The sequence below is a fragment of the Henckelia pumila genome, chromosome 2, assembly GCF_033568475.1.
Source record: "Henckelia pumila isolate YLH828 chromosome 2, ASM3356847v2, whole genome shotgun sequence".
NCBI lineage: Eukaryota > Viridiplantae > Streptophyta > Magnoliopsida > Lamiales > Gesneriaceae > Henckelia > Henckelia pumila.
Window position 1 is genome coordinate 133,147,944 of NC_133121.1, and position 27,327 is coordinate 133,175,270.

General features: G+C 32.9%; 3 protein-coding genes across 3 annotated transcripts; all 3 read left to right on the forward strand.

Moving 5' to 3' along the window:
* Window positions 1-15,418: 15,418 nt before the first annotated feature.
* On the forward strand, window positions 15,419-17,308 carry LOC140879519 (myb-related protein 306-like). Its single transcript, XM_073283264.1, has 3 exons — window positions 15,419-15,759; window positions 16,126-16,255; window positions 16,615-17,308. The coding sequence occupies exons 1-3, from the start codon at window positions 15,627-15,629 to the stop codon at window positions 17,285-17,287; spliced, it is 936 nt and encodes a 311-aa protein (XP_073139365.1). The 5' UTR covers window positions 15,419-15,626; the 3' UTR covers window positions 17,288-17,308.
* A 5,868-nt stretch (window positions 17,309-23,176) lies between these two features.
* LOC140878445 (protein RKD4-like) lies at window positions 23,177-24,656 on the forward strand. The gene is made up of 4 exons (XM_073282048.1): window positions 23,177-23,280; window positions 23,451-23,602; window positions 23,805-24,193; window positions 24,303-24,656. Exons 1-4 carry the CDS (start codon window positions 23,177-23,179, stop codon window positions 24,654-24,656), a joined length of 999 nt encoding a protein of 332 aa, XP_073138149.1.
* A 262-nt stretch (window positions 24,657-24,918) lies between these two features.
* Window positions 24,919-27,070, forward strand: LOC140879518 (pentatricopeptide repeat-containing protein At3g47530). The gene has a single exon (XM_073283262.1). It carries the CDS (start codon window positions 24,963-24,965, stop codon window positions 26,868-26,870), a length of 1,908 nt encoding a protein of 635 aa, XP_073139363.1. The 5' UTR covers window positions 24,919-24,962; the 3' UTR covers window positions 26,871-27,070.
* Window positions 27,071-27,327: the final 257 nt, after the last annotated feature.

Here is a 27,327-nt window from a genome sequence, read left to right on the forward strand (position 1 = left end):
GTGCCCAAGTTCTGGAGGCATCGACATCAAAGGGCTAACGACGGACGAAGGTATAGCTTTTGCTTCCTATAAATATTTAGGAGTATGCAATAGCTTAGTTAAGGCTTTTAGAGCACTTTAATGATAGTAGTATCATTTGGCAGTGTAGAGCAGACTATAGGCGTGGACCTAGAGTTGGTAGAGCTTGCACTGTTTTGAGGTACGGAAGTACTGTTCGAGATATCCTGACTGAGTATGCATGTATTATGTGACTGCATGGTTTATATGTCATTGATTTATGCTGCATTCATTTGCATCTTGCTGTATCTCTTTCGAGATGTCTGTTAGTAGGGTTGTACCCTATCCTGTTAGTGGATGGACTTCCATCGATTTGGGTCCGGCGTATCCACGGTTATCTCGGTATGGGAGCCACCTCCTGAAGCGACGGCACAGCGTGCTACATACCAGGGCCCGGTCTGTCTCTGTTATCTGATCCTTGACCTCGAGTCTATAGGGAGTTCACTTTGCATGCATGTATACTCATACTCTCGTACTGAGCGTTTTATGCTCACGTCTCATACTCTGTATTTTCTGGACACCCTATTCCATGGGGCAGGTTTGCGATTGGACGAGGAGGGTGGATCCAGGAGGGGCTAGTCAGTGGTTGGCCAGCTGGAGCTTCGCTTAGGTTTTATTACTGTTGTTTGGGTTTATACAGCTATTCGATTTGGTTGTATATTATTGGATAAATTACAGATTCCTTTTCTTGGGATTGTATATTGTTTATGGTTTCCGCAGTTTTATTCTGATATCTGTTTAATTAAGTTAATTGCATGCCTAAGTTCTGTTTAGTAGGTGATCCGGGTAAGGGTCTCTACATACTCAATGTTAATACTGGATCGTCTTTGAAGACTGCTTTCATCAATTGAATGATACTATTCCTTAACTGATAAGGAAATAGTTCTATTTCTTGATTGTTTGGACTGACTTCCAATCCAATTAATAATCCGTTTGAGAAGAATCTTGCAACTTCATGTGCTGGAGTGCCTTGCAATGTTCCTGATGTATAATTACATAATTCTTCACTATTTCTGGTAGCTGTTTTAGCAAGCTCTTCTAAATTTATTTCTCCTATATATGCTTTTAAACATGCTCCCCAGTATTCATCCGATGCATCCGTTTCAATTATTATTATATCATGATTTGATGAAAAATGTTGTGGGGACCACGGGTTGCTAATCTCATCTCAAGGAACAATTAATGAATAATCATCAACAAAGTATGATAATTAAATCAAGCCTCAAGATAATCAACAAGCACAAATTTTTTTTTTTAAACCCATGGTGGCTCGCTCGAGCGAGAGCCACTCGGGTTTTCACACCCATGGCTCGCTCGAGCGAGCCCAGGCTTTGCTCGAGCGAGCTGTGCTCTGCCCGACCTGCTGAAAATCTGCTCTTGAGCTGTTCTAGGTTGGTTTATTCAAGTCTATCCATCTACAAATACCAAATATGATATATAATGAAGACTTACACGAAACATTACTGATATATAGATCTAAATCTCAATTGTTTACAACAAATCATAAATACAAAAGAGATGTCATCTTATCTAAGTTCACCATATCATACGACAGCTGCTAAGACCCGAAGTCACCATGTGCTATTACTCTTCTCTCGAGCTATCCAAGCTATGACTGACTTTCTCATGCCCCAACCTGATGCAATACACACATACAAACAAAGCAACATCCGGATAACTCCGGTGAGAAGAACTCTCAGTATGAACAACATGCATATAAATCAGTTAAACATATGATATCTATATGCCAAATGATTCATAAATCTCCAATCATGTAATAACAAGTAAAACATGATAGTATATTTGTTCTAATACCAAACATATAAACTCATTCAAATCTTGAATGTCATAACATAACATGCTAGCATTTATAAACGCATATTCTAAACCATAGAAATCTCTAGGTTAATGCATAAATGCAATGCATGTGCCAAGGAATAGGCTATCAAATCTGGTATCAAGAAAATCGTAGTTCTGGGATCCCGGGGAAATAAAATTTTTAACCGACCACCGACTCTCCCAATCTAGGTGGTGTTAAATCTCTCAATTCCCCTGACTTTGGTGCAACTATAGTGAGTCATCTAGCTCTGGAAAAATAAATCTATATTCCGTGCTATGAGTTATCTGACTCTTGAAGTAAATCTACATTCCATGTCACTCACTACAGTTCTCCAAACGTCATCTGCACTCTAGGCCATTCTGCCCTCTGTGCTATTCAGGCTGGAGTTCAAGATGAATGCAATACAATCTGGATGCATCAAATATACATAAGCTAAAACAACATCTTGAACACATCAATCATATAATCATATGACCATATAATCACTCAACGATACCGACAAATCTGTAAGTATCACATGTAATACATAAAACATGTTCAATACATAAAATACTATAAATCAAAAAAGACAAGTAAACATTTACATAAATATTCTGGAAATTCAAGAAGATATCTATCTTGAATAATCTATCTCATTTATGTAAACATAAACAATAACATATATGAAAACATGCATGTATGTGATTTTAGGCAACTTGATAATCAAAAACAACCTCGAGTTATTCTGCCCATCTTATTAATGTCTATTCATACCTTTCATCGCGATTCAAACCTCTTGAATCTGTTTCCAATGCTGATCATCTCAAAGCTAGCCAAATCGGTCATACAATCTGCTCATTTCAATCAGTGCTACTTGAAGGTATTCTTGATTCAACTTCAAACACTTCAAGTCATTCGAATTCGAACTCATCGATTCGACTTCGATAATCTTTGATTCAATCTCGTTATAATCTATTCAAGTCTGAAATGAAGTGTTAAACAATATCATATCAGCTCTCTAACTTATCTCAACTTATCAAGGCTTAAACAACTTCAATTGTTGATCAAGTGATCAAAATTCCAATCGACGACGCCATAATTCGAAACCGACAATTCCAACAACTTAATCGTCATCTAAACATTGATATCTAACTCATATCATTCCTATTTCATTGCTGGACATTCGAAATCAATAGCATGTATTTCTAATATTCAACCAACACAAACTGACGGCGTAACGGTTCGAAACCGAAAATCCCAAAGGCTTTAACATCTTCATAACAAGCATTTAAACTCAATGTCATCACAAATTCAGTAGATTACACACGTGAATATCAATCCATAATTTTCAGATTTTTGATAAATCTTTCAAAAATCATAAACATGTTCAAACGACGATCTTTTCTCGATCTGTCTTAGATATGCTATCGTCGTATATGCTAGAACATATTTATACAATCAAATCTTAATTCTAACAACATCATAAAATTCAAACATGGTAGAACTTGATAAAACTTACGTCAAAACGTAGCATTCGAAGCTGTGATCGCAAATATATGTTCAATCAGAAATTCTATCGGGCGGATCAAAAGATATTGGAGCTTAAAGGGACAAAAATGGCTTGAAACCCTTATTTCCCCATTCTCACGGTTCTTGTCTGATTACATTCTGATTCCCACGTGAAAATACAAGGAAATATGTGAATTTAGATATATATTGGCCTATTTGCAGTTAGTCCCTGAACTTTGGCCTAATTGCAATTCAGTCCCCGGACAAGCGATTTAATTCAATTTCAATCCTAAATAATTTAAGAATATTAGAATTTAATTCTAAACTCTAAATATTCTCAAATTAAATATTTTTTAATTAAAATTAAATCATTTCGGACCTTATCGCATTTTAGTCCTTGAACTATTCAATATTTGCAAATGGGTCCTTACTCGGATTTCATCCTCAAATTCAATCCTTGATATTTATATTCTTGGAATTACATCTTAAATTCCATAAATATCAATTCAAATTTTTTTAATCTTTTAATTTAAGAATTCCGGATATTAAAATCTTAAAATCCAAAAATCCTCAAATTAAATATTTCTGACCCGAAATTGAAATCTCTAATTTCATAAATTCTTAAATTCATATTTTCTCTCTTATTCAAAATTTAAATCTTAAATCCCGTCATTAAAAACTTAATATTTTCGGGCCTTACATTTCCTTCCCTCTAAGGAATGATTTCGTCCTCGAAATCGCATTCGATCTTACTGCTGATTCTCATAAGTTGTATAGCTGACTGAAGTAATACTGACTTCAATTCTCTGAGCTTTAGATATCTAGTCTGATATCTTCTCTTCTATAATATCTTACTCTGCTTTATGATCACTTCTGCAAAACATATAATCACTGAGTCAACTTATATCTAAGTTGCTCTTTCTCGTGATTTAATTCTGCATTGGTTAGTCTGTTTTGCTTACAATCTTATCGACTTCTGTTATATCTTAATTGAATGCACATACATATTCTAGCTGATATTCTTCAGCCAATGCATATGGATAACAATTCATCTATCTGACAATTCGAGTATTAGTCAATAAGCTAGATCAAATACTCATAGGAATCAATTCTGAAATTTCTTTCTGAACCTAATAATGCTCGGAAAAGAACTTCTTGACTGATCATTCTGTTCTGGCTTCAAAATCTATATCTGTTGCTCACTTGCTAATTCTGTCTATGTTGTTCTGTTCTTATTCTGTTCAAAGCAATCTTCACATTCTTTATCTTTTCTTGACTCATATTTGGTCTGCTAGTTGATATTTCTGAAATATTGTTTCAATATAAAGACAATTCTGTGTTTCTGATCAATCAATCATCCCAAATACTGTCTTTATATCTATCAAATAGTTGTTACAGGAATTATGGTAATCACGTGGCACATAATCAATCAATTAGTGCCGAATCTAGTACTATCGTTCTGAGCATATCCTCAGAAATCTGCATAATCACATCTGATATTCCACTAATAGGAGGATGGTATAATGAAATCTCATACAACCAAACACTCAGAACATCTGACAATCGATGCCACAATCTAGAAAACAAATCTAAAGTTTCTATCTCGACAATAGATTTCAATAATTCCTGTAATCTGATCATCTTGCTAAATGCATGACAAGTATATTTTTATGTTTGTATCATATCTAATACAACATATTCTTGAATCAGTCGAAATCTACTACACTCTAAATCGCAAAATCATGACGATTCATGTAGATTCGAACTAAAGTCGTTCACAAAGTTGATCTTATTTCAACTCTTATGTACCTAATCTGTTACATAAACCGCTTGAGTTATTCTTTTCTGCTTAGTATTGGTAATATTAATTATGTCGTATCTGTTTTCCGTTCTTTCACCAATACTGATTTCCAAGTAATAACTACATGTTGACATATGCCTCTTTCAGAATCTGATATTCCATGTCTAGAATATCTGGCATAATCAACGATTATTTACTGCAAAATTCATCTGTTCTGCTCTGCTGTCTTATCTCATATCTTAATCTAGCATTCTCAATCATATTCTATTGCTTGATCTTAGATCAATGTTGCTTTTATCTTTCCAAACCAATCGAGTTTAGCTTGGATTGCAACAATTCAGATCGTTTAAGTATCTGTCAAGCATAAACATACAACAAGTACAGATCTGTACCTAATAAATCCAGCAATTAGCTAAAACCCATAAATCTTGCTGATAGTCGAAATCATAATATCTATCAGTTACGAGCCAAATATTTCAAGATACACTGAATAGACACATCAAATAATCAAGAATTCTCAAATTTCAAATCAAAGGAACTCGCTCAAGGAAATGTCAGTCAAAATCAAATATTCTGAATGACAGCAAGGGAATCAAAGCAGACTCTCGCAAAAGAATAAAAGTCAATCAATATCAATCGAGGTCAAATAACACAACCTCTGAATCGATATCAAGAAATTCAAGAATCATGATTTCTATGATGTAATAGCTTCAGCAAAATTGAAGATAAAGCTCAACTGTAACTGATTTTTCTTATTCTCTCTTGACATGAGTTCAGCTGACAATAGTCGAATATAATATTTTCGACTTAACTTATTGTCATAGAATTAATCATTATTTCGGTACTATATAACTCTTTTCTACTCAATCTTCTAGCTGTTTCTGGAGTTCTTCAGTTCAAGTAATGCTCTTCTATAAAAGTTGTCATAATACCATCGTACTAGACACCACTCTATATAGAACTGCATTCATGTCGTAGAAAGGTCGAAATATGTCATTGAACTATTTCTGTACATTCTAACCACTGACATAGCTGTTAATTCTAAGTTACTTCTGTACTAGTTCAATATATCGACTAGACTTCTACTGACATTCTTCCACGGTCATCGTGATATAATCAGTACCGAATGAACCAAATCTAATTTCTGAAACTCATATCATAAATTCTATTCATTTCTATTGCTTTATCAGTGCACGAATTTAATCAGCTGTTAACTGGTACTCAGTTATTGCATTAATATCTATAATGCATTCTAGCTTAATATCTCACACCTGATATCAGCACATTTAATCTTATTTCCTCAATTCTGTATTTTATCTTCTATGACTAATCTTACAAATTTATTCCATCTACTCAAAGGCAAAATCTCAGCAATTACGATGAATAAAGGCTCATCAGATACGGATTATAGCATAACAAATCATTGATCTATGCATGGATGCTATGCAATCAATATATAAGCGGTTAACTAGAATTAACTCACTTACCTGTACTATTCTTATCTGATACAACTTGAGCCTTTCAGCTAGGGGAGCTATGCTGATAGTTCTTCCTCTGCTGGCGTTTAGACTGACTCGATCTTTTCTGCTATTGTCACTATCTCTTGCTTCATAGCTATACTGCTATGAAAGTTATAGTGAAGGTGATGATCATAGGTTTTCATAATTACAGAGGCGTGAATAAAAATTCAACTCTGCCTCATACTACCGGTTCATGATTTCAATTTTCTATTACTGGCTTGAAATCAACTTATGCTTCTATTCTGCAAAGTCTACTGTTCTATCTTCTTTAGCATATACGGAAAGAAACAATTCTGTTTACTTACCTGCCAAACAATTTCAGTACGTCTTCTGGCAACTTCACCAACTTCTTGCTAAGTCCTGGAGGTGATATAAAATCAAGCTGATTCTATGTTCATCTGAATATTTTTCTCTTGAACAACAGATCCAGCTCTTCAAATCAACTCCTTTCTAGACATAACATATTCTGTATCTTTCTGAGTTGATGATTCATAACTTTGGAGTTGTTCAACTAACATACTCCTCAGTGCAATCGGCTCAAAAACTTACCTCAACACTGTTCTGTTCTGTCTACGATTCTGTTCTGTCTGAGGTTCTCATGTTATCTGCATAATCTGTCTTATTCGATAACAGAAGCAATATATGTGGCAGAGATTATAACATACAATGTCAGTATAACATACATATAATCTCATGCATCTGAATAGAACACATGCTTGCAAATTCTCATGTTTTTCAATTAATACATGCTCGCAACGAATTCATTTATTCTAATGAATTCAAGAAATCAGGCATACATATCAACATATAAGCATGTAATTCGCATATCAGTAAAGCATGCAGTGTTCACTCAAACAATCATCGTCGCATACAATTCTGTAAATCAAGTAAAGCATACTCATACAATACTATAAATGCATGCGACTCAATATATCCCTCTCAACTTTTATCTTAGTCCAAGACTTTATGCTCTGATACCACCTGTTGTGGGGACCTCGGGTTGCTAATCTCATCTCAAGGGGCAATTAATGAATAATCATCAACAAAGTATGATAATTAAATCAAGCCTCAAGATAATCAACAAGCACAAATTTTTTTTTTAAACCCATGGTGGCTCGCTCGAGCGAGCCTCACCTCTCGCTCGAGCGAGAGACACTTGGGTTGTCACACCCATGGCTCACTCGAGCGAGCTGTGCTCTGTCCGGCCTGCTAAAAATCTGCTCTTGAGCTGTTCTAGGTTGGTTTATTCAAGTCTATCCATCTACAAATACCAAATATGATATATAATGAAGACTTACACGAAACATTACTGATATATAGATCTAAATCTCAATTGTTTACAACAACTCATAAATACAAAAGAGATGTCATCTTATCTAAGTTCACCATATCATACGACAGCTGCTAAGACCCGAAGTCACCACGTGCTATTACTCTTCTCTCGAGCTATCCAAGATATGACTGACTTTCTCATGCCCCAACCTGATGCAATGCACAAATACAAACAAAGCAACAACCGGATAACTCCAGTAAGAATAACTCTCAGTATGAACAACATGCATATACATCAGTAAAACATATGATATCTATATGCCAAATGATTCATAAATCTCCAATCATATAATAACAAGTAAAACATGATAGTATATTTGTTCTAATACCAAGTATATAAACTCATTCAAATCTTGAATGTCATAACATAACATGCTAGCATTTATAAACGCATATTCTAAACCATAGAAATCTCTAGGTTAATGCATAAATGCAATGCATGTGCCAAGGAATAGACTATCAAATCTGGTATCAAGAAAATCGTAGTTCTGGGATCCCGGGGAAATAAAATCTTTAACCGACCACCGAATCTCCCAATCGAGGTGGTGTTAAATCTCTCAATTCCCCTGACTTTGGTGCAACTATAGTGAGTCATCTAGCTCTGGAAAAATAAATCTATATTCCGTGCTATGAGTCATCTGACTCTGGAAGTAAATCTACATTCCATGCCACTCACTACAGTTCTCCAAACATCATCTGCACTCTAGGCCATTCTGTCCTCTGTGCTATTCAGGCTGGAGTTCAAGATGAATGCAACACAATTTGGATGCATCAAATATACATAAGCTAAAACAACATCTTGAACACATCAATCATATAATCATATGATCATATAATCACTCAACGATACCGACAAATCTGTAAGTATCACATGTAATACATAAAACATGTTCAATACATAAAATACTATAAATCAAAGAAGACAAGTAAACATTTACATAAATATTATGGGAATTCAAGAAGATATCTATCTTGAATAATCTATCTCATTTATGTAAACATAAACAATAACATATATGAAAACATGCATGTATGTGATTTTAGGCAACTCGATAATCAAAAACAACCTCGAGTTATTCTGCCCATCTTATTAATGTCTATTCATACCTTTCATCGCGATTCAAACCTCTTGAATCTGTTTCCAATGCTGATCATCTCAAAGCTAGCCAAATCGGTCATACAATCTGCTTATTTCAATCAGTGCTACTTGAAGGTATTCTTTATTCAACTTCAAACACTTCAAGTCATTCGAATTCGAACTCGTCGATTCGACTTCGATAATCTTCGATTCAATCTCGTTATAATCTATTCAAGTCTGAAATGAAGTGTTAAATAATATCATATCAGCTCTCTAACTCATCTCAACTTATCAAGGCTTAAACAACTTCAATTGTTGATCAAGTGATCAAAATTCCAATCGACGACGCCGTGATTCGAAACCGACAATTCCAACAACTTAATCGTCATCTAAACATTGATATCTAACTCATATCATTCCTATTTCATTTCTGGACATTCGAAATCAATAGCATGTATTTCTAATATTCAACCAACACAAATCGACGGCGTAACGGTTCGAAACCGAAAATCCCAAAGGCTTTAACATCTTCATAACAAGCATTTAAACTCAATGTCATCACAAATTCAGTAGTTTACACACGTGAATATCAATCCATAATTTTCAGATTTTTGATAAATCTTTCAAAAATCATAAACATGTTCAAACGACGATCTTTTCTCGATCCGTCTTAGATATGCTATCGTCGTATATGCTAGAACATATTTATACAATCAAATCTTAATTCTAACAACATCATAAAATTCAAACATGGTAGAACTTGATAAAACTTACGTCAAAACGTAGCACTCGAAGCTGTGATCGCAAATATATGTTCAATCGGAAATTCTACCGGGCGGATCAAAAGATATTGGAGCTTAAAGGGACAAAAATGGCTTGAAACCCTTATTTCCCCATTCTCACGGTTCTTGTCTGATTACATTCTGATTCCCGCGTGAAAATGCAAGGAAATATGTGAATTTAGATATATATTGGCCTATTTGCAGTTTAGTCCCTGAAATTTGGCCTAATTGCAATTCAGTCCTCGGACAAGCGATTTAATTCAATTTCAATCCTAAATAATTTAAGAATATTAGAATTTAATTCTAAACTCTAAATATTCTCAAATTAAATATTCTCAAATTAAAATTTAATCATTTCGGACCTTATCGCATTTTAGTCCTTGAACTATTCAATATTTGCAAATGGGTCCTTGCTCGGATTTCATCCTCAAATTAAATCCTTGATATTTATACTCTTGGAATTACATCTTAAATTTCATAAATATCAATTCAAATTTTTTTAATCTTTTACTTTAAGAATTCCGGATATTAAAATCTTAAAATCCGAAAATCCTCAAATTAAATATTTCTGACCCGAAATTGAAATCTCTAATTTTATAAATTCTTAAATTCATATTTTCTCTCTTATTCGAAATTTAAATCTTAAATTCCGTCATTAAGAACTTAATATTTTCGGGCCTTACAAATATAATTCAGAAAGATTACTAATTATTTTCTTCTTAATTGTATCTATGTAATTAATATCTTCTTTTGACCAGTTCCATTTATAATCTTGCTTAAGTTTTATCTGTAAAGGTTTTCTTATCTCTGCTAATTTCTTATTGTAATTTCCAGAATATGTAAGTAATCCCATGAATCTTCTTAATTGATTTTTATCTTTAATTTCACTAGAAAAATCATGAATTTTCTTAAGTATATGTTGTTGTAAACAATGTTTACCATTTTCAATTTGTAATCCTAAGTAATTTATCTTGGTTTTAAACAACTGTGCTTCCTTTTCAGAAAGTATAATTCCATCTTTATGACAAATGTCTAAAACTATCATGAGGTCTTTATAATGTTGATCTAATGTTTTTGAGTAAATTAATATATCATCTATATAGACACAACAAAAATCTATATAAGGTTTGAATGATTCATCCTTGTATCTTTGAAAAATACTTGGTGCTTGTTTTAGTCCGAAAGGTAATACTGTCCATTGGTGTTGTCCTTTTGGACAACTGAATGCTGTAAGTAATTGAGTTTGTGGATCTAGCTGAATTTGCCAGAATCCTGATTTACAATCTAAACTGGAGAAATATTGCATTCCTCCTATATAAGATAATAAATCATTTTTGTTTGGGATGTAATATCCGTCCATAATTGTTGCACTATTCATTTTTCGATAATCAATTACCATTCTTTTCTTATCAGTGTCTTTCTTGCTGACATAAAAAGCTGGTGAAGAGTGAGGACTTTTACTTGGAATGATTATCTTGAGTTTGAGTAATTCTTGAAATTCTTTCTCAAATATTTTTGCATCATCCATGTTGCATCTTCTAGGAGCTTCGCGAATTGTAATATTTGGATCTTTAAGTTTTATTGAAGCAATAAATTGTTTCATTTTCTTAATTTTATCCTGAGGATTTTCAGAACAAATATCATGAAATCTCTTCATGATCTCTTTTTATGGATTAATTGCTAGAATATTTTCTATTTTTAATTCTATCGGATTTGTATTCCGTTTGTGGAAATTCTTTGTAAATCCTTTATTTCCTACACGAAATGTCGTTCTTATTTTGGGAATGTAAATCATTGATGATATTTTGTTTAAAGTTATGTGATCTTCAAATTGTGTAAAAGGAAGATATTGTCTTAAAAAGTTATTTCCTATTATAATATCCATTTCTGATTCTATTTGATATATAATGGGTATTATAAATTTTGTTTCCTCAATTTCTATTTTTAATTTTTCTGCTACTGTATTTAGCAAAATAATTGATACATCTTCTATTCGAACCTTTAATCATTTATCATATTTATTCCAATAATGATTTGGAAGTATATGTTTGCTTCCTAAACATATACTTGCTCCTGTATCAACATAAGCATGTATATGATATGTTTTATGTTCTTTAATTTTAATTTGAATTTTTATATAAATATTATTTGGATTAGTCTTGTTTTTTATGTCCAGTCTCTTATTTTTATTTTTATTAATTTTTTTTAAAAGAAAAAGGGTATGTTGGGGATTTGTGGTAAAAGTTTCTCTCTCCAATGAGTGCAAACTAAGTTTTAAAGAGGTGAAAATTTATAAATAAGTTGATTATAAGTTTAGAGATTTATAAACAATTAACCGTTATCCCAGATACCTAATTATATTATATATACCATAACAGTCCAAAAGTTGACCAGAGAGAAACTCATTTTGTATGCCGAACTTCATCATTTACGTGGTTTAAACTTTTTCCCTCACAAAACTTACAGACCTTTACATGAAGGGGAAAAAAATGTAATATTAGTCTTATATATTTTTCTTTTTGCATTTTCTATATAAAAATGTAATCTTTATTTATATTTATTTTTTGTAAATTGATTTTAGTCCAATTTTTTAATATCCCGGTGGTCCAATTTCAAAAATAAAATTATTTGAACTCGACTCATGAAAAAAAGCTAAGAAAATTAGCAAACAATTGAAATCCAAAGATAAAACGAGTGACACATATGCAGAACTTATGTGGTCCCAACATGATGCCAATGTTTGAATGTTATGTCATTGCAAATGACATTTTTCAATGAAAAATAAATAAAATTTCTAAAAATTGAAAGATACAATTCTAAACTTAAAGTGAAAATCATAGATGACGAACCAAAGTGGGGAAAAAAAAATATAAGATCAAAATTACAGTACTTCTTTTACATGAATGTGTCTCAATTTGAAGTTTTATATTCTGAAAGCTCAACACATCTAAAAATAAAGTTAGTATTATTTGATTGAAATTTTGATTTTGTGAAAGTCTGAAATATAGAACTCGCAAAAATAAATTATATTCGAAACTTAAAATTTAAAAGCATTCATTTTTATGTTATATATATCCCAGTCTTGTTCGATATATGAACATTTATACAACTACATATATTAATTAATAAGAGCTAGAGAAAAGTTAATCTACTACCCCTACTCGTCTTCCGCCTCATTCGAGAGTGATCCTTATGAAATTTATCAACAAAAAGTGACGTTGAAGTGACCAGTTCATGAAACTAATTAACTAATTTCCCACAAGATTTGGATATATATTAAATGTGATTTTTGTAAGTTATCTATTTTGCATTCATAATCTTATTTCATTGAAAATATATGAGTTGCTAACGGTAAATGATTGATATTAATTAAACAAAAGAGTCTTGTACTACCAATATTTAATTTGTCTTTGTTTAATTTGTGACATCAAAAGGGTCTTTTTTATTTAATACCCACTTTCAAAATTTCAATTATTCACACATTATTCCTAAATTTAAATAGTAAGGCATTATCTCCTTGGAATTACATATGTAATACACTTGCAACATCTCTACAACAATTAAAATTATAACGAAATAATCACGAATCGTATATTTATTGAAAAAACTGTAATTTTGGTCATGTATGTTTGTAACTTTGCAATTTCGGTTTTTTATGTTTTTATTTTTTCAGTTTTAGCCCTGTATGTTTTGATTTTTGGCAATTTTAGTCTTTTTTTCTTCAAAAAATACTTACGTGACACTATACACGTCAGCTCCACATGATCAGCCGTGCATTAGTGCCACATCGAAAAAATGACTAAAATTGCCAAAAAAAAAAACAAAGATAGCGGACTAAAACTGAAATCTGAAAATATAGAAGACCAAATTCGCAAAGTAACAAACATATTGGACCAAAAAAATAATTTTTCATATATATATATATATATATATAACCAAAATGGTGTAAGCACACAATGTGCACTAATTATATATAGAATTCTTATTTATAAAAGCAGGCGTAATTAGGTCGACAGGAGTCTCTACTATAGCACCGTCTCACGTTCTAGAATATCCTGTTACCACATTGTGTGACAACTGACAACTGACAATTATCCAATAAGCGATCTTCTTTTAATTTCCTCCTCTATGACCAAGTCAATATTAGCTAATGTATGAATTATTGTTATAAGCCACATCTTGATCAATTATTGAATAGGATTTTTGTGTTCTAATATTATCTTCTAAAATAATTAAAGATTTGTTATTTTTCTAAAAGATTGTTTCTATTAGTCTATGATACATAATATATATTAGTGTACGCGTTGCGCGCTTAACTTGTATAATATTTTTGTAATTAATTTGATTTATATTCAAATAAGAGTAATATCATAGTTGTAAAAATTATTGAGGGATTAAACTACAATTTGAAATATTAAAATAAAAAAAAAAAGAAAAATACAATATCAATATCACATAAGGACAATTTGGGTAGAAAAAAATGTTGTCTAAAGAGCAAATTCTTTATATATAGGAAAATATATGAAATTAAAGTACACGAGTCAAATTATTCTTCCCAACACTATATCGGTCAAGTATATCGCAGAGAACTTCCTAGTACAGTTTATCCGACTAATCAGGATTACCCAAAAGGCACGTACTTAAGTGAAGTAAATATTTTACTTAGCGAGCTAGAAATACAGTTGATGGATACCTAAAAGGCTAATATTCGAGGAATTAGTTACTGATCCATATATACAATATAAAGATGTTGCACCAGCACGTCTGTGTTATGTTAATGTCGAATAAAATTCAATATCTATGTGAAAAATTATTCTTATTTGGAATGATATATAATCATTTCAATCAATATAAAACTAAAATAGAGTAATAACATGAAAGTAGTTTTAAGCATTTCAACTAAGAAACAAATTAGACGTTTAATAATTGTCTTTATATATATCGTTGATTATTTAATAATGAAAACAGATTATACATGCAACTTGAAATCAAAGGTTCAAACATGTGAAGTTAATTTAAATATTAAAACCGACGTACGTAGAAAGATAAACTATAATATTAATACATATGTTTTTAGCTAATTATAAAGGGTTTCATTAAAATTGTTAAAGAATATTTTCAGTCATGAACGTATATAATATTTTCATGAAACTGATAAAATCCAAAGAAAAGAAATGATACCACACGCAATATATATATATATACATATCATAAATAAAACCTTGTAATATATATCGAATCCATCTCGATCCACCTATTATAGGATATGATAAAACCGAAACAGATAATAATTAAAGGGGAAATTAATTAAAGAAAATATGGTGCATTGAATGCCACGCGTTTTGTGAGGAGAAGAAAATAAGGAGGCCGAGAAGCCCATTTCACTAAGCAAGAAGTTGACTTTTGCAAGCATATGAGTAAATGCTCCCATGGCTGTCAGCATTTTGACTCTTTAATACTTAAATATTGGCCCCCCTTTTACTCATTCTTCTCTTCGGAGTCAGCCCATATACGTACGTCTCCTCTTCAGTCTTTCTATATATATTTCCCTTCCACACATTCCCACCTCTTCACTAAGACTTGTGTCTCTTACATACTTGAGCACTCCCCAAAAAAAATTAATAAAGGCAAAAGAAAGAAAGAAGCCCTAAGGACCCATTTTTAGTTTCTTGGAGAAAAAATATTATATATAAGTTTAATTTTGCCAGTTTTATAGAGACAGATTTTAATGGGAAGACCTCCTTGCTGCGACACAGTTGGTGTGAAGAAAGGGCCATGGACTCCAGAAGAGGATATAATCTTGGTTTCTTATATTCAAGAACAAGGCGCTGGGAATTGGAGAGCTGTTCCTTCCAATACAGGTAACAAAAAAAAAAAAAAAACAATTAATTAATGTAGCTAGGGTGGCACAATATATGTTTATTTGATTGATTTTTTTACTGTTTTGGAGTTAGTTCTATGAGGGGTAGTACTTGTTTTTGTTTATTGGTTGGTTAGAGTCATTTAAAGCTGTGTAATAAATATCGTAGAGGTCTCCACCGCTATCTTCTTGAATGCATGTGTGTATGTGTGAACAGCAATAATTAAGTAGCTAGCTAGCTAGCTCCATGGTTTAATTTTATTTGTTTTCGGTACTATTTTTTTTTTTAATTTATCGATCTATGAAGTTTATACTGATTTTAAAATCTGGGTTTTTTTTTTTTTTTTTGTCAAAATGGATCGATCAGGCTTGCTCCGATGCAGCAAGAGTTGCCGACTCCGGTGGACTAATTATCTTCGGCCGGGAATCAAACGTGGTAACTTCACTGAACATGAGGAGAAGATGATCATCCACTTGCAAGAACTTCTTGGCAACCGGTAGGTGTAAATCTCTTTACACATGATTATAATTAATAATTGGATCAAAATTATGTTTCTTGAAAATTAGGGCTAGCTAGATCTAAATATTAATTAATGGATCCAATTTCAAAAGGAGAGATTATTTGACCGACAAATTGGCTAGCTAACCAAGTAAAAATAAATGATTTCATGCCACCATTAAGCAGTAAAAAAAGAGTGATGATCACATATAAAATCAAATCTTAAATGACCAAAGAATTTACAACCAATTAAAAGTATAGACTTTAATTTCTGTTAATGATTTCATATATATTTTTTTTGTTGTTGTTGCTAATTAATAACAATTAGTGTTTGCAACCTTTTGATTTGATTTGCAGATGGGCAGCCATAGCTTCATACCTTCCTCACAGGACCGATAATGATATAAAGAACTATTGGAACACTCATCTGAAAAAGAAGCTGAACAAGATGAAAGGGGGAGATATGAGCACTACACATGATGGTCATAATTCATCGACTATCTCCAAAGGCCAATGGGAGAAGAGGCTCCAAACAGACATCCACATGGCCAAACAAGCCTTGTGTGAAGCTCTGTGCATCGATAAATCAGACCCGAAAATGCTCCCTCATTCGGCTACCTATCCGGTCATCAGTACTCCACCGACGACTAAGACAGTTCCAGCAGCTAATTCCAGTACCACATACGCATCCAGCGCAGAAAATATAGCTCGTTTGCTCGAAAACTGGACTAAAAAGTCTTCCAATTTAGCCCACAACCTCTTGAGTTCCAGCCCGAGTGAAGGAACAATCTGCACAAGAATGCTGAGTTTCAATTCGTCCAACTATTCGGATGTCTCTCATGAGTCTGTAATATCAGCCGAGGAGCAGCTAGATCCTCAAACACATGATGATCAGCAAGAGACGCAAATTCCCTTTAGTATGCTGGAGAAATGGCTGTTTGATGATGCAATTGCAGCTCCGCAAGGGCAGGAGCCTGATCATTTCATGGAAGACTTGGCTTTGGCGGAAACTACTGTTGATTTGTTCTAAAGGAAACATTAACAAATTTTTTTTAAAAAAATGGATTCTTTAGAACAAGTTAGCAGTTTGGACAAACCGTACGTACGTAGTATATATTAATACCATATGATAGAGCGTCATTTCAAATTTTCTGCTATATTTTGGTTTTAATTTCGCATTGAGTGAAGTTAATTAGCTAGCTGCATGGATTTGTTACAAGTATACAAGTGATTTTCGTAGCTTAGATAAATGTAGCAGAATATTTGCAATGATTCGATCGAGTCTAGAAATTATGAGGTGAAATCATGTTCCTAATTTTAGGGTGTATTTGTGGGATCTAATGGTACGTAGAAAAAAGTGTAATTACTTGTACTTCTCGGAACCAAGAGTTTGTACTGTGTGCACCTTTTGTTGTAATTTCTGGGAAATGAGTATAGGGCTAGATTTTCAATTAAATGCATTGTAACTTATTCGCACAGAAAATGTTTGATATCAGAGAAAATACTATATATATGTTTGGTGTTTATCTACATACGTTTTTATTTGGGTAAGGGAAACACATTATAACATGATACACATATTCGAATCCCAAATTTCACGCTCAATTTTTTTTAGAGAGATGGTATATCATATAAATATTATATACAAGTCTAACATACAGTCCGGCCCATTCTGTGAATCTTTTTATCCATTGTTTAGTATTTTATTAAAAATGATCAAGTACTATATGTTTCTGTTCTATGGACGAGAAATATTGAATTATTGATTTACAAATCCATCACAAATATAGATTTTAAACTCATATAAGTTATTATTGAAGGGTCTACACCATTTCAGAACAAGTCTAGGGACGGCAATTTCCTTCAAACCCGATGGGGAACCCGATATCCGACCCGAACGGAGGAGGGTATGGAGGCATTTTTTGGACCCGATTAAATAAATGGGTATGGGGATCTCGTAAATGGGGATGGAGGAGGATGTAGTGGTATCCTACCCATACCTGACCCGATACCCGATTATATATATATATATATATATATACATATTAATTTATATTAAATAAATGCTAATTTAATTTTTTTTTGTTGAATTATGTTAGTTAGATGAAATAATGAAAATTATTAATATAAAACTAATGCTATTTTTTAGAAGTTTTATTTTTTAAATTAGTCTTTGGTTGTAAATTTTCTTCGGTGTTTTATTTTTTTATTATCTTAAAAATTTTGATATAAAAATCTAGTAAATAAGTATAGTTTTATCAAATAATTAAAATTTTAAAAAATTTATTTTTATGGAGTATATACAATAAATGGGTATATGGGTAGTGTATGAATATCCGATCATCCGACGGGTATGAGGATGGAGATGAAATTAAATATCCGATGGGTATGAGTATGGGGATGGATTTAATAAATGGGTATGGGGATGGAGGCACAATATCCTACCCATACCCGACCCATTGCCATTTCTAAGAACAACAATGTGACATCCTCCGTACAATTCAGTAATTTATCCTCACAAATTTTTAATTGTGAAACTTCACTTTAAAATATCAGAATATTATTCAAGAAAATCATGAGCAATTATGTACCATCCAAAATAAGGATACGTCTATGCTGCTCCATATGGGTAGTGTCCGAATGAGGATCAAGTACTTGAATAGAGATCAAACTACTCAATTTTTTTGCACGCGAGATGTTCACGTTAACATCTCGTATGCGAAAAAAGAAGAGTCGTCAAATCTAGCACATTGATTGTGTCTATGTGATAGCATCGACAAAACTCTAAAATAAGGGTAAGGGAGAATAAACTCAGCCTATTTGACGAGACACACACAAACAATAACATTATTTATTGATCTATATGGCAAAAATGAAACTAGAACATGATGAATCTATGAGAGTTTATATCCAAAATAGACGATATCGGTAACCATCCCAAAACTAGAAGAATCTAAACTTAAGCACCATTGTCCATTGATAGCCGGCGGCAAGATGGTCTAGCTTGGGCATCAGATTCAACCATAAAGTTTCAAATTTGCAATCTTTCTAGCCAACTGACTGATTAACGAATTACCGATGCTTTTTTTTTCCCCATAAAAAAAAAATAAAAAATTAAACGATTTTTAACCCGTTGTCGGAATTATAAATTTAGTAGCATCAACTATCCGCATATATATTAATGAAGCAAAACTAAAATATGAAGTCCGAAATGAGAGGTGATCAAATCTAAAAAATCATATATCGAATGAGATTATTAACCTTTATTCCTCGTATGTATGATTTTCCAATCGGTGACTAAATCAAAGTTGCATCGTACCCCAACATTTTCTGATAACACAAGTTTTGGATTATAGTTTTGACTTAAAAAAAGGTCACTGTACATGTAGAGCATTAATTTCAGCTGTGCAAGTAGCTAGAGCTATACAGATTCAACACAATTTAATGAGATGCTCTGCTTGTAATCGACGCATCTTAATTTCAGGTCATTCACCAATTTAGCTAGTGTGGATATATATATATATATATATATATATATATATATATAATAAAATTCATTGATTAATTTTAAAAAAATATTTCTTACTCATTAAATAGTACACAATATATATATGTCCATCAAATAAATCATTCTAATATACGCTAATAATTTTACTAAAACGAGGCAAAATCCAGTTTAATTCACTTGACCATTGTTTTTTAGTTTCCGATCGATTATAATTAATAAGAGTCCTCTTCTAAGGAAGACTTTTGTTGGCTAAAATCACATGGGGCTCCATCTTCTCCTTAGGTTTCCTCAACCCATTAATTAATTCATCACAGGTCAACTACAGCTTTGAAAATTGCAATTCGTATTTTAATGCACATCATCTTTACCAGTTTGACTTGGCCCAAATTTCACATCTATCTAAATTCAGTAGTTTGATTTTTTTATCCTGACTGATATAGTATTAATCACGGGGGATCGTGCATATATATGCTATATATATGTACATAAATATTACTCCATATTATAGTGTTATAATTGGAGTGATGCTAATAATATGCGTACACCGATTCTTCCACTCCAATAAATTCAATACATACGTATTCTTTCACTTGTTAAAAGTAAAAGCTCATTATATATTGAATACAAAATTTCGTAATATAAAATCACACTATATAATCGATATAAATATCGATGTACACTATATTATATATATGTCCTTTAGTATTATTAATTGTTTTTGTTCGTTAATAATTTCCTTCTCTCATTTACAAAAATTAATACTTCTTCCTTCTCAAATATAAATACTGCTACATTTTTCTTTCCAATATCCATCTCAAATATATAATCCAATATTTATGTTTAAGACCGTTTTCTCTATTCTTTCACAAGTCTAATATTTTTATTAAGTGCATTAAATATTTCATATTATTAAAACACAACTAAATAAGGGTAAAAAAAATTATTTTTAATATGTGAGAAAACACAAGTAGGTCTATCATCAATGCATTCGAGGGAGGGAGCATAAGTATAAGATTTCATGCTTTAAGAGAAATTATTCTCATCCTTCCCTATAAAATAAGATTAGCATTGTCGAAACTCGAAATGAATTCTTTGAAATACTGAGTTTGCTATTTAATTACTGCCGGAACAGTCCAGACTTTGGGCTCTTCGTATTCGCAATGGCCAATGGTACAAAATGATGAATGGTATTGGGCTTACAGTCCTGGATTGTAGATTTTGGGCCGTATTTGGGCCTGCGTACCAGTCTGTCTTCTCAAGAGTAGTGTAATTTATGTACAAGATCATAAACTAGCATAGATTTATGTTTTGAATTGATGGATTTCGGATTAACTATTTTCAAATTTATTGATTTGAATTTTAATTTTTTTGGGGAAAAAAAATCCAAGGATTTAAAAAACACTGCACATCAATTTATGCAATTTCAACGATAATTGTGGTGGAGATGAAATATACTGAAGATAAGTGTAATTTGAAATCTCTATCACAAACCCCGGCTTCATCGAATCAACTCTCTATAAATCAAATTTATCGGTTCAAGAGCAATCTAATTAAGTAATTATTATTATTATTATTATTATTATTATTATTATTATTATGAATTATTAATTATTAAGTATGTGTAACCTGGAGTTGAAATGATAAATTTTAATGCGTTAACTGCCAATCTTTCATGTAATTCATATTGGATTTATGGTCCCTTTGTACGTTACATACATACATAAATAAATGGTAGTGATAATCATTACTTCATTATTGTCTGAGCGAGGGAAATTAATTTTCCGTTACATGATATCGACTAGACATATATATTTATATAAATATAAATATAAATATATAATTGAAAAAAACAAAGAGATCAACATTTAGTGGGTAAATTTGGTGTACGAAAAAGCTTGTTTGAAAATATATATTTGGCGAGGCCTGCGAATACATAACGAGAAAAAAAAAATTATCGAGCATATGATTATGTGAGAAATTATAATTAGCGATTGAGACACATAATATGTGGTGTAACATAATAAATGATTATTATGTGTGTCACTATATATAATTAACATGTATTAGATCAAAATAATCAAAATTTAAAGTTAGTATATCAAAATTAATTAAAATTTGAAAATGTCTTAATAAACTTAAACTCAAAAATTCACAAATTATTGGTAATATATTTATTTCTTTCCTCAGAAATGCGAGGACGATGATATTAAATCATAAATTAGTTTAGTTTAATTTGTCTGCAAAAAAGTTGATTGATTTAAAAGAAGGTCGATCGATGGTTTAATTTGTTGGTTTGTAATGATTAGATGGGATAACACGATTCCGCCCAAATCTACAACAACCTCATTATATTAGCGTGCGTGGAGATCGAGCCCCCAAAATGATTCACTCTATTTTTTTTAGAAAACTAATAATAAAAATCAATGATTCACTCTATTCTGGAAGAAATTAAATATAGTTAGCAATCATCATACCCGCATATTTTCATAAATTATTTTTTGCTAATTTTAAATATTGTTTGTCGAATAGTAATAACCTCAGGCATAGATTTTTTTAATCAAGATTTTTTTTATTCTTTGAATTATCTCTTAGTAATCGTATGTTTGATGAAAAATACATTGTATTTTGTAACTTAATTACATCAGTACATGCTTTTTTTTATTTTTTGTGTGGTTGTCAATTATTTTATGATCTTAATCTAATTTATTTTAGTCATTTACCATCAGTGTTCTGATACCGATAAATGATTATTTGTTTTCGAAAAATGCTGGTATGACTAGAATTAAAAAAACAATACAAGTTAGTGGTCTCAAATATTAACATGACCAAAAATAAAAATAAAAAAATGTAAAAGGTATATGAAAAAAATATAATAATTTCCTATGTTATCTGTGCATATTCTTGAATGTGGCATAGCAAAATATTAGAACTAATTCCACATCATCTCCATCGTAAAAAATGGAAAGAATAAAAGGAATCTAAATCTAAACTAATTTTATTTAATTTTCAAGGGATTCCAAGTTCCAACTATATTAATAACGCCAATTAATTTATTTCTTTGTTATCCATTAACCACTCTCAAACCCCTCAAATACACAAATCAATCATGTTGATTGCACACTAATCAACAACGAATGTAAACGTACGTATATATTATATTATACATTTGTATTTTGTACATACATGCACATATATATACACATACATGCATGCATGAAACACGAAGTTAATTAGACGTTTAATTCATGCGACGGCGCACGATCTTCCATGCACTAAATCATCATAATTACATTCACAAATTAATACTCTCATTAGTTTTCCATCGTTAATCTTCTCTTCTTCCATATATATTCAGTTGCAAAATTTACAGTTCCACAAAAATAACACTAGTAAGAAATATATATATTATTCATGGAAACTCAGCACTCAACATGGTCAAATTATGAAGTCTTTCCCAAAGAAAAATATGGGGATGGTTTCCCTTTTCCCACCGAACTTCCACCAATTGAATTCAGGTGATTATCGTTATTTGTAATATTTGGTTTATTATGGCTTATATTCAACAAGAAATTTACAGATATATAAATATATATATGACAGTTCGTTGATTCCTATATATATATGATGTTAAATAAATTTGTATTCTTATTTGCTTTTTGTGGTATGATTCATGGGTTAAATCCAGTGGACATTTCACTGCTACGGATTTTCAGAATGAGTTTATAATTCAAGAAGATTCCGTTGATGATGTTCCTTTATTAGGGATGCTTCTGAATGACCATTTTTATCCATCTTTAGATCCTGTCCCATACAATATTCCTGCTAATCTCATTCAAGGTCAGTATATATATATATATATACTCTCGATTCTTGTTCCACCGATTATACATCAATCTATATTATTATACACATGTGTATGTAAATATATGCAAAAACATCATATATATACTGCACTAAGTCCTGCTCTTGATCATCTTCAAATGGTAGTTTTGCTCATATGCAATGTCATTTTTTTTACTAGTTAAACTCTGAAAAACAGTTGGTGATGCAGATTATTTCTTGTGCAATTCTGGTTCGTCTGTAATTTACGACGAAACGAGCCAGCTGGCGGTTCAAATTGATCGGGGCCAAGCAGTGGAATTAAAAGATTGTGGGAAAATATGTGAAGTACTCCATGACCAGGAGGATATAGCAAAGAAGGAACCAATGAATAGCTGGACACCCGAAGCGACGGCGAAAAATAGTTCATGCTCTAAAATTTTGACGAGACAAATGATCAGCGAGTATTTTTACATGCCGATAACACAAGCAGCGAAAGAACTCAACGTGGGATTGACCCTTTTGAAGAAGAGGTGTCGGGAGTTGGGAATTCAGAGATGGCCGCATCGAAAACTCATGAGTCTTCAAACGCTGATAAAAAATGTTCAGGTACCCAATGATACATCTTTCAACTTGTCTATTGATGATTCACGGCCAAAGACATTCCATCCTTGGCGAAGCTCGTTTAACGATGATAAGTATGGTGATATGCTGACAGGTATTGGGTAAAGATGAAGGAGAAATGAAGGTTACAGATGCCATAGCGATTTTAGAGCAAGAAAAGAAATTGATGGAAGAGATTCCTGATTTGCAGTTGGAGGACAAAACCAAGAGATTGAGGCAAGCTTGTTTCAAGGCAAATTATAAGAGGAGAAGACTAATGGGAGGAAATGTGGCTGATTCATCTTCCAAATCCATTGACAATAATAACCCTTCATCATCAAATTCAGATCAAAACACACCAAACTCTAGCTTGCATCCTCTTGTGGATGTTCATGAGGAAGAGTTGGAGTTGGAGTATTTGCTTTCCAACTATATTTCTTGCAATTCTGGTGATTTTATGATGTTTTAATCAAGTGTTTAGTTGCTGGTAGTATAGATTAGCTTTGCAGTATTTTGTGTCACTTAGGAGATCCAGTAGACAATATGTGATATATATGGTATGGCATTTGATTCAGATTTCTTTTTTCATATTATTTTATTTGTGAAGGTTACACGTTCCATTTGAAATTTTAAAATTTATTTGAAATTTTTTTTTCTAAAATACATCAAGATATTACCCTTTATATTATTTAAGAATGTTCGACCTATCATCTCATTCTCTGGTTCAAAGCCGATAGTAGCTTGATAATCAGATTTCTTGGTTGTGGGAAGTGCGATGAGAAGAATCTACTCGTTTCATAGCTCACAATTAATATACTTAGGCGACCCTCTGAATATCTGCCGTTGCGGTCCTTGTTTGTCTCGATCTTTCGTCGGAGCCGCCGCAGCACTTGATTGCCACCCCCAGCCGCTCTCGGCCACCTCCTCAACAGCTCAACACCGACTCCATGATGAAAAGGCGACGATTTCGATAATAGAATCATGCAGCAAGAAGTCCCATTTGCTCCAGCTACACGCTTACCTCCTTCGCACCTCTGATTTCTACAACACCCGCATTTTCATATCCTTTCTCTCTCGATTGGGGTTCCCTCCGTTGCGTGATTTATCCTACTCTCACAGAATATTTTTGGAGTTCCCTAGTCCAAGCGTTTCTTTGTACAATACCATGATCAAGGCTTATTCGTTAACTGGTGATTTTGCTGGAAAAGGACTTGTGTTATACCAAGAATTACTTTCTTTAGGTATCTATGCTAACGCTTTGTCGGCGACAGTTGCTGTGAAATGTTGTGTAAAGATGGGGTCTTTGTCTAATGGATTGCAGATCCATGCAAGGATTTGGAAAGATGGTTATAAATCTGATGACCTTTTACTGACTACATTGGTGGATTTTTACTCGTGTTTAGGTAAAGGTGGCGATGCCTATAAGTTGTTTGATGAAATTACTCGTAAAGATACGGTTGCTTGGAATGTATTGATTTCTTGCTACACTCGTAACGGACGAACACGAGAAGCATTGGGTTTGTTTGATCTGATGAGAAATTCAATCAAATGCCAACCAGACGACGTCACCTGTTTGCTTGTCCTTCAAGCTTGCGCAAGCTTGAATGCACTGGAATTCGGTGAAAAAGTCCATAACTATGTTACCGAACACAGTCTTAACAATGAAATAAATATTTGCAATTCTCTTATAGCCATGTACTCGCGATGTGGATGCGTGGAAAAAGCGCACGACTTGTTTAAGAAGATGGCAAGTAAAGATGTGGTCACGTGGAGTTCGATGATTTCAGGTTTAGCGAGTAACGGGTATGGCAGAGATGCAATTGCAGCTTTCGAAGAGATGCAAAGAGCAGGGGTTTTCCCCGGTGATCAGACATTTACCGGGTTATTATCGGCTTGTAGCCACTCGGGTTTAGTCAATGAGGGTCGTAAGATTTTCCATTGTATGAGCCGAGATTTTGGGGTTCTTCCGAACATTCACCATTATGGGTGTATGGTAGATCTTTTGGGTCGTGCTGGTCTACTCAAGGAGGCTTATGATCTCATCATTTCAATGAGGATCAAGCCCGATGCAGCGATGTGGAGAACATTGCTTGGAGCGTGTAGAATCCACCGCCAAATTGAACTTGGAGAACGAGCCATCGAGCATTTGGTTGAGCTCAAAGCTCAAGAATCCGGGGACTATATCTTATTGTTGAATATTTATTCTGCGGTAGGTATGTGGGAAAAGGTTGTGGAAGTGAGGACACTGATGAAAGATAGAGGTATTCAGACGACACCTGCTTGTAGCACGATTGAGTTAAGAGGGCACGTTCACGAGTTTGTTGCAGATGACATTTTACATCCAAGAAAGAAGGAAATATATGAAATGATGGAGGAAATAAACCAGCAGCTTAGGATTGCTGGTTATGTCGCTGAAATAAACTCTGAGTTGCACGACATGGGAGCAGCAGACAAGGAGAATGCGCTGTCTTACCATAGCGAGAAATTGGCCATCGCTTTTGGGGTTCTTTCAACCCCACCTGGTACTACGTTGAGGGTTGCAAAAGATCTTCGTATATGTCTAGATTGCCATAATTTTGCAAAACTTTTGTCCGCGGTGTACAACCGGAAAGTGATTATCAGAGATCGGAATCGGTTTCATCATTTCCGCGGGGGACACTGCTCCTGTAACGATTACTGGTGATAGGAGTTAAAGACTCCAAGCCCAATCCATTAAATCCTTTGGACAAGCCCGGATAGTTTTGCAGCCCATTTAGAGCTTCGAGACTCTTCTAAAGTACCTTTTCATTTCATTTGTTTTATTTAAGAGTTGTTAGATTTGTTATAACTGAATCCCTAGATCTCCTCCAAGTGTCACAAGATTATGGGTTGTAATAGGTTATTTAAATCATACTGTTCATCGTCATCAACCAATGAATGAAATCACGTTTCTTCATTCTCATTTTTATTATCTAACTTGGTATCAGAGCATCAATGGCTAACGCTTCATCTGATTCTGGGATTTCTACTCCGATGCCCTCTACAACCATAAATCCAAATTTTCTCCTGGTGAATCCTGCTAATCAAATCACCTCAGTCAAGCTCAGCGATGAGAATTTTCTTCTTTGGCATCTGCAAGTTCTAGCCGCCATTCGAGGTCT